Source organism: Buceros rhinoceros, unplaced genomic scaffold (genome assembly GCF_000710305.1).
Source record: "Buceros rhinoceros silvestris isolate BGI_N320 unplaced genomic scaffold, ASM71030v1 scaffold28348, whole genome shotgun sequence".
NCBI classification, from domain to species: Eukaryota; Metazoa; Chordata; class Aves; order Bucerotiformes; family Bucerotidae; genus Buceros; species Buceros rhinoceros.
In genome coordinates, this window is record NW_010425603.1 from 319 (window position 1) to 11,604 (window position 11,286).

The following is an 11,286-nucleotide window of genomic DNA, read 5'->3' on the forward strand; positions in this document are numbered from 1 at the left end:
CGGGGCTTGGGGAGCTGTGCTGGTTGCAGGAGAGAAACTGCGCCAAGGGCTGGGTGATAAACCTGGTGGAATATGTTCTGTCAGCCTGTTTTGGTTTTAGGCAGCTCCCATTTGTGGAGCAGAGATGTCAAGCTAGACAGGAATCTGCCAGTGTGGGTTTAAGTATAATTCTTTTTGCTTGGGAGTGGCTTTGTCTGTATTGGCTTTCTTGAGTATTTTGAAAAAGGTTTGTGGATCACTCATTGAGAACTATTATATTAGAGGCTGTTCAGTATATTTATCTCATGTTTTTTCTTTTTCCTAAAATACTTTCTGAGCTTGGATAGTAACTCAGGCTGAAGAGGCTGCAGCTGTCTGACACCTTGCGAGGTGCTCTCTGACGGTTTCTAGTGCTGAAGAAATTGCTACCTGGAAGAGCTGGACAATAATATATTGAAGCCTTTTTCTACAGACTGCAATTTAGTCTATAGCCAACATCCAGAGCAGAACTTGCTCCTGGCCAAATACGGATTGGCAAAAGTAAATCTGTTTCTTTTCTTTTCCTTAGGACGGCCTTGGCAAGATTTCGGCAAGCTCAGCTCGAGGAAGGAAAAGTTAAGGTATGATGTAAAAGAACTAAAGCTTCGTCAGCTCTGGTCAGGAGTGGGATGCAAACTGTGTAGGGAGCTGTGTGACAGCTGCCAGGAAGGTCACCTCTCGGATCCCGGTGGCCTGTAGGAGCATGGCATTAGTCATCTGTGAACTGCGGAAGCAGGGACTGTATGTCACAGTGATGCAAAACAAAATGGCAATTGGAATTTTCTCAACTCAATAACCTGTTAAAAAATGTATGTCTCTGCACGTTCCAGAGGTGCGTTGGGTTGGCTACCAGGAAGGAAGGGAGAATTTAATGTCACTTAGGTTTTTTATGTAATTCATGTAATTTTTTTACCATTGGCATATTATTAACAGTGTTTTATGCACAAATACGAGTAATGTGCAGTAGTAAAGTGGAAAATAGGAATTTGGGGAAAACATGGGGAAAAAGGTTGGAAAAGATGCCATAAGCAGCAGCCGGAGAATAGAGTGGAGCAGAGTTTGTGGTATTTTATCTGAAGGAGGCTGTTTAACATTACTGTGTGAGGGACAGAGCTGTGGGAGGACTGTATGGAAAGGGACAAAATCATCACACACAGAGTCCTGGAGGTGAGATGGAGTATTAGTTTGTGTAAGTCGGTCAGTGGAATGTGAAGGAGGTTGGGAAGAAGGTGTTTTGGGTAAATGGTAGTTGAGAGAGTAGGAAACAAAATGATCTTGGAACAAACTGATATTTATGTAGTAGCAATCGAGAGAGAAAGGGCTGAACTTACCAGCTACCTGGGAGATTGCAAATGATGCTGAGATTCGGCTGACCTTAATGGAATCCTGTTTCTGTCAGGGAGGATTGTGGGCTACTTTGAACAAACAGCTGACAGATGCTGTTTTGAATCAAGTGGATTTAAGTAGATTTTTCGATTCTCTGATAGTTTAAGTTGGCAGGGCTGTAGGTCGTCATTGTTTTCCACTTAGTAAAACTCGGTGAGAGCAGAAAGCTTTGGAGGTTGTTGTTTGGGATTAATCAAGCAGTGAAGTTAGCCTGAAGTGCTGCGAATAGACTGACGCTACCCTAACCCTTCACGGTGTGCGTTCTCTGTCAAACAGGAACGAAGACCTTTCCTTGCATCCGAGTGTAACGAACTGCCCAAAGCTGAGAAATGGAGGCGACAGGTAATGTCAGCTGGCGGGTTCTCTAATTCTGTTGTGGGTGGAACTTCAGCACTGCCTGTTTGTGCAGCTTACTTACAAATTTATGTTTTCAGACTTCCTCAGTATGCCTACAGTTAAATCACAGAATAATTTAGAGTGGAAGATCATGAGCTCACCACGGTGTTCAAAGCAGGTCCTACCATGTCAAGTTGCCCGGGGCCATGTCCAGCCGGGTGTTGAAGATTTTCAGGGAGCTGGATTCCACAGCTGTTTGGGGCCCCTGTTCCAGTGTTCGATGACCTTCTTAATGATTTTTTTTCTTATTATTATTCAAGAGAATCAGAATTTCCCCAGTTCCAACTCATGTTTTTTCCTCCTTGCCCTGTTGTCATGCGCCTCTCAAACAGTCTGCCTCTGTCTTCTCTAACCTCTCGTGAGGTAGCTGAAGGCAGCAAAAGGTTATTCCCTTTTCGCCTTCCTTCCCTAAGGGGAGGTCACACCCGGTTCTCTCTCTGCCTTCCTCTGCACTTCACGTGCTCCAGCCTTCAGCCCATGTACATCTGTGAAAATGTTTCCTTGTTGTTTAAGCCTCTGAGGTGCTGTATTTCTGTCTGAATAAAATCTGTGTTTATATTTGAAATTGATAAGGTCCATTTTCCAGGTCAAAAAGCCTACCATGAAGTTGGATCTTTCTATTTTTTTTTTTTAGCCTTTTCTAGCATGTTGCTTTGGGGTTTTTTTGAGAGATTCATTTCTGTGTTCTTATTTAACTAGATCATTGGGGAAATTTCCAAGAAGGTGGCACAGATTCAAAATGGTAAGATTTTTCTAATTATATGTTTAAGTGTTTTGAATCTCCAGTCTTAAGCAGTTACAGTAAAAATCCCATTTTATGTCAACTTTACCTATGTTCTGAAATCACTCTGGTGCTTCTAGTAAGCTGCCTAATTTCTTCCCTGTTTCCCTTCTAACAGCTGGATTAGGCGAATTCAGAATTCGGGACCTGAATGATGAAATAAACAAACTTTTGAGGGAGAAGGGACACTGGGAATTCAGAATAAAGGAGCTGGGAGGTCCTGATTACGCTGTAAGTGTAAATTATTTTGTACTACATGGTGTTTCTGCTTACAAGTGAAGTAACTAATGAGAAAAATCTGTGCATCATTTAGTATACCATGTACTAGCAGGCCAGCGTTTATTAGAGGGGAGCTTTATTCAGCCCCTAAAAGTGTTAGACAATACTTGTTTCTGTGATGAGCAAATCAAGCTTTTCATTTGAGATACCGGTTCGAGGGTCTTGCCTTCCTGGTAAGAGTTTGCAGCTATAATCTGATTTCATCCATCAGTCGGTGGTGGTTTTCTGTACTCGGAAGGGTTTTCACTTGGCTCACCTAGTATAATGCTGAAAATGAAATCACGACACTGGCTCTCACTTGCCAAAACATCAAACGTGCGCTTGTTGTCAGAGTTAGCAATGCTGGTTTATCTGATACCTGAATATCCAGAGACTAAGACAGCTTCGGCTGTTTTGTGGAGGTTAATCCCGTTTGGGCACGCTCTGGTTTGCGTGGTGCTTTTAAATGTGTGATCTGTAGCGAAAGTAGAGAAGTATAAAAATGAGCTATGTGGGCATTTTACCTGCAGGGTGGTTGAACTGGTAAGCAGATCTCCTTTCTCAGTCCTTCCATCTGTTACGATGCCTGGGAAACCAAGAAATACAAGAGGAATAAAAATTTAAACGGTGCTGTTTATTTTGCAGCGGATTGGACCAAAAATGCTAGATCATGAGGGGAAAGAAGTCCCAGGAAACAGAGGATACAAATATTTTGGAGCTGCAAAGGATTTGCCAGGAGTTAGAGAACTTTTTGAAAAGGAGCGTAAGTAAATAGCAACTCTTTCCAGACATGAATCTGCCTCGTAGTATCCCTTGAGTAAAAGATCTACTGTGGTACGTGGGGCATGTGAGAATCAGCATATTCTGCTCTGTGTCTTAGATCAGCTAAATGAAATGCTCAACTTTAAGTATTTAAATCGATTAAATGCTATTTCCTCAGGCAAAGGATGTCTTTGACACGTTGCAGTTCAGTTAAAGGAATAGCAAAGAGTAAACTGTGTTTTCTATCAGAAGCTCAGACTAGGGAGGACTGACGTTCTGTGGAAACCTTCCAGCACAACAGGGTGATTTGTATTGATAAGTTCTGCATTGTGCTCTGAGGTTAGAATTAAAGAAAAAAATTTGGCTCAAACATAATTTTAGAAGCAGAAACCAGCTTTTGTTATAGGAAAAACTAGATGTAATGGGATAAATCTGTGTATTTTGATTTGTCATGGAATGAGTGGAAATTCCTTGTGCCTGAATGACAGTTGCGTGTTCTTTCAGCCCTCCCACCACCTCGGAAAACTCGAGCTGAGCTTATGAAATCTATTGATGCAGAATACTATGGCTACAGGGATGAAGACGATGGTATTCTGGAGCCACTGGAACAAGAACATGAGAAGAAAGGTTTGTGAGATTCAAAACCTGCATAAACCAGTCTAAGAGGGGGGATGGTGGACTCTGAGGTGATGGGGTTTTTCTTCTCTGTGGTGTTGTCATGCTTAGCTGTTAGATTCCATCTGTCTTGGAGGTGTCCAAGTCACTGTTGAGTGAGGCGGTTCAGGACGGAGGGGGTGTGCTTTAGAGTGCCCTTCCGTCCTTAACGCTGTTAACGATTTAATGTTGTCGGCAAGTGATTCATTATTAAAGCAAAATCTCCTTTTCTCCCACCTTTTTCATACTTAAGAATGTAAAGGAGTAGGTTGCACCAGGGAGATTGATGGAACTCAAGCAGTCATCTCCCTCCTCTGGGAAAACTGATCGTGCCATCTGTTTCCTGTCTCACCTAATCATTTATGCATAAACATGGCTCTTTAGTTTTCTGGAGGACTGAAGGGGACCTCCTGGAAACCCTGAAGACTAGGTGGCCTGTGTTAATTTATCCACAGGTCGTCTGTCTTGGAACTTCAACACATTGCTGAATATTTTTTCCTTTGAAACCCACCCTTTATCAATAGATAATATTTATGCTCAGCTAGCTCTTGCTTTCTTTCTACTGACCTCCCCACTAAAGACAGCAGGATTATGAATCTAATTCCTGAAACCTTTAAAATTCAGCACTGTGTCCCATCTTCTGGTGTTTGTGTAGCTTTAAGCAAGAGGCCATCCTCCACCTTTAAGAGCTTAGCAGTCTTCTGAACAGTTCTTTGGGCCCTTCTGGTGAGCATCATCTGATCCCGGCCATTCGTCGCCATTCGCATTGTGTGTTTGTTTTATGATCTCTTTTTCTGAAGCATTAACTGCAGGCAGATCCTCAGTGCTCTGCAGGAAATCTGCTGCTGCAGGAGCCCCTGGCAGGCACTTCCACAGAGCAGCAGATAAAACAATCAGATACTGCTTTGAGTGGTGTATCCAGTGAGCTCTCTGGAATTAGAGCGAAAAACTTTAAATGCAGGAAGCGACTTGTTTAAATGATTACAAGTTGTTGAGCTTGTGCCTGTTATCAATTCTTAGTATCTCCTGGTGTGGTCATCCACTTCTTAACACTTACTCCTTTCCACGTGTGGGATCTGTGTATTAGAGATCATGCCTTGTCAGTTAGATAATCGGACAGGGAGGAAGAGGGGAATAAAGGAGAAATTTCACTTCCCTGTGTCCTGCAGCTTAGCCTCGAGCCTTAAACCAAGAGATGTGGAGCTGGCTGGCAAACCAGTGATGGCCTAAGAAGGGGAGTGTTGTGGTGCAATGCTCTTGGAACAGCCTCGCAGTCTGTGTTCGTCTTGCACACCTTGCTGATTGCAGACAGCAGAGGTGGCTCATCTGGATTCCTGTGGTTATTGAAGAAAATTATCATCTTTGGCGATTGTGCCGTTTGAAATAACAAGGCTAGAGGTGCTGACAGAACCAAGAGGTGCCCTATTCATACGCTGTTAATGCACAATAGCTAGGATGCCTTAGGATCGCTTTTGTCTGGGCTCTTGTGGTCTTTACCTTGTAATCAGAAGACTTAAATTTTTGTGAAAGAAAGTATTGAAAAAACTTCTTAATCTGGGATATCTTTTCTGTTATAAAACCACACAAAAATGCAGCCATGTGCCACCAGTTAGTTAGATCTTGCTTTCCCAGGGAGAGCATTTCAATGTTGAGTCTCTGGGAGCTCAGGGAACGACTGCTGACTTCTGTTGTAGGCATTTTGCACTGCCCAGCTGCTTGACCTCGCCCTCCCCAGGATACGTACACACCGGCGATGTCACCGACCAAGCCTCTTCAGCCCTGTTTTGGTGCGCTTACCAGCTCTCTGCTTTGTAGTAGAGATCCAGCAGCTGAACGGCTCCCAGCTAGCTGTTGGAGCTGGGATCATGCTACAAAACAAGAGAAGTACACTACGAGATGAAAAGAGAGAGACTTATGTGGGTGGTCACTGGGGAGCATAATCATGTTAATCACCATGCTGTTAATTAAACATGTTGACATGCTACAGAGCTGTAAGAGCTGCTTAGCTCAGTCATGTGACCCCTGTGATTCAGTTCAGGAGGTAGTTTGATACTTATCCAGGACATGTAGAGTCTAAAATGTACCCATGTTAAGGAGGAGCAATTACTAGACTCCCACATTGCTTGCCCTGGGTTTCACTCAGACTACCTTGATATATTTTGTTAGACACTACACCACAGTCCCCCAGTAAGTGGGCATTGCCAGTGTAGAGGATTTCAGCAAGAGGTTTAAGTCTGTTGGAATAGCTTTGGAAATAGGACCACACTGCTTTAACTTGCTCTCAGATACACTTGCTGTTTTCCTTTGCTGACCAGTTCTAGCAGAGGCAGTGGAAAAATGGAAAAAGGAGAGAGAAGCACGACTTGCAAGAGGTGAGGAGGAGGAGGAAGAGGAAGAAAATATTTATGCTGTCAACGATGATGAGGTATGTGGTAGCTAAGGTGAGGTAATATTTGGTGTTTCTTCTGTGCTGCTGCCTTGGGTGTAGTTGTTTGGCTGAGAGCCTGCCTGCTGCTGCGATCTGCCCTTCTCTGCCTAACGTGCTGTGCAACTGTCCCTGCCGAGAACAGCTCAGGAGGGGGCGAGTACTCTCGGTCCGAGGTTAGAGGGCGACAGAAGCTGGCAGCTCAGGCAGGCTTCTTCCCGGAGCGAAACACTGCTGACTGAGGAGAGACCTTGCTGCGATGTAACTGTCGCTGCCCGGAAGGCTGGTGTTTGTGGTTAATGCTGATCCATCTTGTGTCTAAGTACAATCTCCACCAGTAACAGCACAAGTAGTGTTGGTTACAGTATAATTTCATGCTGTCAACGCGTAGCAAAACCCAGCGTTGCCGGGGTCTTGTTTCTAGCTGAATCCCGACACATCGAGGCATTGCTGATGCTGCAGTCGCTGCTGCTGCAGTGCAGACATGGCTCTTGGTTCTTTACTCTCCCTGCTTTCAACACCAGTAAGAGAATTGAGGGATGTTACTGCCCTGTTCTGAGACCTGTAAAAGGAGTGCTGGAAACTAGTTCTTATTTCGCAGTCCGTACCTAAGGGGGTTATCACAAGAATAAGAAGGAGTGGTCCATGAGGTAACACTGGTGGTTCCTTCAGAACTCTCTTTGTATTATCCCATTGTTACCAAGCCCAGCTCTCAGGGGTGCAGATGAAGCAGTACAGAGCTGTACAGGGAAGTGGTATGTATAGTTTTAAAGCACTTGTTTTCTTCCTGGTTAGCGGGCTCCTCTTTTGTGTATAGCTCTGCTACGGCAGCAAGAGAGACAGGGAGGAGGAGGGACTATAGTGTTACATTCATGCCCATGCCACAGCAGAGGAAAAGCCATGAGACCAATGAAAACAATAATTCTGAAAATGTCAAGGAGCAGGATCTGAACATGATTCTTGCCATACTTCTTTGTTGTTTGGTCCTACTCACCTGCTTCTTGTGTTTTTGATTCCCTCTTGCAAAGCAAGTGAAAAAAAATTGTTTTTTTTAATGAACTCTTTAGAAAGTAAACTTGATGTGGCTTTTTTTTTTTCAGTCCGATGAGGAAGGTGGCAAGGAAAAAGAAGGTGAAGAAGGCCAACCAAGATTTATTGCACATGTGCCAGTGCCTTCCCAACAGGAGGTAAGACATAAAAGCATGAAGTTGCAGAGGTGGCCTCTGGCTTTTACAAGACAGAGAACTTAACATGGCAGAGATCTCAACATCAGTAGAAGTGTCCTCGATTTGTTACCTCTGTGACTTGACTCTGCAGCTGTTTAATCCTCTTGCGGATGCTGTGGAACTGACCAGAATAAGGGCACCATTGCTAAAACCCTTTTCACCCAAGAAGTTCCAAACCCTTCAGCCATGACAGAGGCTGGGGTGCCTGGTGGTATGATCAGTATACCCCTGGTAGCCCGTCAGCAGAAAAGTGCAGTAAAGATAGAGGAGGTGAACTGTGTTAAAAAGGAATGGGATGATTTCCGAATTGCAGGGTTTGCTTTCAGGAGGGAAATCGCGATTTAAAACATTGCTTTCTGGGCGATGGAGTTCTCCTAATGAAGAGAGCACAACCAAGAGTCAGAACTGGCTTTCCAGTACATAACCGCTGATTGTTACAGCAATCTTGTCTCAGGAGACAGCAGTCGGTGTGATCTTCGCTCTCTTTTAATGGCAAATCACTCCATACCTTATGCCGATGGGATTATAGATTCTGAATCACAGAAAGCTAAGTTTCAGTACACTTGTATTTGAGAGATGGACAGATGCTGTGTGCAGTGTGGACACATATAATGTCATTACAAGTCTTAAAGTCCACCAGCTTGATAAAGAATCGTGTATCACTGGCACTTCCATACAAAATTAGGTAAGAGGTTCATAGCTGTTGTTCATGCCAAAGGGACGTGCGCTACACTGTCACTTCAGGGCTGTGGACCGGTGAGCCATGACTCCATGTGTTCTCCATTTGCTAAAGCTGTGTCCGAGACAATTGTTTGAAACAAAATTCAAGCGGCTGTACTGGCAGTCAAGTAAAACGGCAGCTGATGTCCCGATTCAAAAGGGCAGGAGCATAGATCTGGGAGGGAGGCAGCTGTTTTACTGCTGCTCTTGACTTCCATGAGCTTCAGTCGAGTATTAAAAGAGATACTCCTGAATCTCAATTCAACTACTTTTACACTAGGTCACACCTCTAACTTTCACAGCCTGGTTCCTGGGGTTTTCTTCCTCCTGTCCTAATAGCTAAGCACGCTGAGTTTCGACATCTCACATATGCTGAATGTCATCCTATTTCTATGTTTGCAGATTGAGCAAGCTCTTGTACGGAGAAAGAAGATGGAGCTTCTTCAGAAGTACGCCAGTGAAACCCTCATGGCACAGAGTGAAGAAGCAAAAACACTTCTAGGACTGTAACATCGCACCAGTGTGTCCTGGGTTTTGTATAATCCATCTGAAGCAACGGGTTCTTCTGTTCTGGTTGCAATCCCTTTGAGCTCTGACAGTCCCTTGGTGGCAGATCTTAGAAGGACTTTGAAATTGGTTAGGTCCTTTTATATAACACATGCGGTATGTCTAAAACCTGTTGCCCATTTCGTGGCTTGTAACTGTCCCTGGGTGAATTGCTTAAATGCTGGATATTTCAGCAACTATTGTAGATATTTCCAACTTTGGAAGCTGGAAACAGTACCTTGTTCAAATGGTTTTTAGTAAAATTTGTTTCCAACCTGATGTCTTGTTTCCTTCTAGCTCAAAGATTGTGTTGTTTCCCTCATCATAGCCAAGGAATGGGATCATAAACACCCATCCGTGCAGGGGTTTGGATCTCTGCGTCCCCTCCTGCTTGTAGCTCGTGTATCTGGTGCCAAGAGGCAGACGATAGCAGAGCCTGCTCAGAGCCCTGCAGGTGACCAGTGGCGTTAGACAGGTCTGAACGGATTAGATTTTGAATTGGACATCTGCGGCCATGGAGCAGAAGTGCCAGCTAAGGAAGGTAGTATTTGACAGCCGAGTAACCACGTCTGGGACTATTTCGAGTTTGTAGATGCTCTTAGTCAGCACTATCTATTGTACATAAATAATCCACTCCAGAGCAATCAAAGCTCTAAACTGCAGAGGTGAGCTTTGTCCTGCTTGATGTAAATGATTGTACAAAAACCACCTTGAAAAAGCGGAAAGCAGAGCTGTCAAATTAAAATCCTTTTTTTTTAATAAAAGATAATGAATCAAACCCCAGATACTGAGAGCAAGCAGACAGCAACATTACAAACACCTTCCTCTCTCTTGCTGTTGGCAGCACAGCTTCCTCTGTGTTGTAACAAAGCTGCGAACGAGTGTGTTTACCACTTGTCGCAATTGGTGTGCTCTGAGTTGCAAGCATTTCTCCAACATCGTGTTTAGTTTTCACTGCTGCTCCATGAGTGTTTTCGGTTCTTGGGCGCCGAGGTGGTGATGAGCTTTTCTCCGCGTGCTGTATGTAGTGCTGTGAAAGACAACGCTGTTTCCCAGAGTTCCTTCCCTGAAACTCTTGGCCACCAGGAATGGCAAACTCGGCTCCTTTCACGTGGCGTGTGCGAACAGGTTTATGGTGTAGCAGTGCTGGGTCAGGGTGGGGAGCTTTGCCTGTGGAAGAGATTAGCCTGGGAAGGATAAAGGCTTTGTGGCCTGGTCCTAAGCCACTGACTTGAGTCCCTGGAGCTGAAGAAATGTTCAGGCAGACAGGTTGTTTTTAGGGGGAAAACCCAACTGGTTTTTATGGCCTGACCCAGTCTGGGAGTTTGATAATACCGATGGTTGGTCCGTTCTGTCACTGTATGGATCTATAACAGAGTAGACAGAAAGCAGAATGGTAAAGGCAGATCAGGGATGGAGTGATCATGACAGAAGGCATAAAAAAAAAACCTAAATGGAAAGAAAGAGAGAAAATCGAATGCAGTTACTATCTAGTCTCATGTACAAAGGAGTAGTGCCTGGCCCTCAGCAAGGGCAGGTAACGAGGTAGAGTGTTTTTAAGGCGGTGCTGATCTCTGCTGACTACACAGAAATGGAATAAACGTACAAAAATGCCCTGTGGAACTGTGCAGTGCAAACTGTGGCTGCCACTTGAAGGCACTCCACTAAAGGCTGGCTCTGCAGCACTGAGTGCTGAGCATTTTTAAGCTGGATGCTCTTTCTGGCTGCATCCAAGCCAACAAACTGCAGAGTATTGGTTTGCCTCTAGCAGAATGACTGTGTCCTGCTTGCTCTCCAGGCTGCTGAACTGCTGGAGAGCTGCTGAGGCCAACAGCAGGGAACGAATATTGGAGTTCATCCTGGAGACTGAGATGGGGTGTTAAGCTCGGTGTTAACTCTGCCTTTGAGCGTGCAGCTTTACTTAGACATGTGTGTGGTGTCAGGCTTATAGCTTGTACCAGCTGTGTGACACCTCAGCTTCGTACGTGTCAAGGTGATAAAATACTGTCATTTTATTACTTGTGGCTTGCTCTTGTGTGCTTCAGAAGAGTCCTGCACTGCGTATGATCCTGGCTTGAGCTTTGAGAGAAAACCTCCCTCCTGTTCTCCGCATT

The 11,286-nt window shown here is 44.5% G+C and overlaps 1 protein-coding gene across 1 annotated transcript; it reads left to right on the plus strand.

The window, feature by feature from the left end:
- Window positions 1-547: 547 nt before the first annotated feature.
- On the plus strand, window positions 548-9,232 carry LOC104488612 (pre-mRNA-splicing factor ISY1 homolog; the record flags this gene model as incomplete). Its single annotated transcript, XM_010141217.1, has 9 exons — window positions 548-599; window positions 1,681-1,746; window positions 2,500-2,542; window positions 2,700-2,812; window positions 3,485-3,602; window positions 4,106-4,228; window positions 6,571-6,680; window positions 7,781-7,867; window positions 9,029-9,232. Coding segments are annotated over 9 exons (820 nt in total), but the record flags the coding sequence as incomplete, so codon positions are not given.
- Window positions 9,233-11,286: the final 2,054 nt, after the last annotated feature.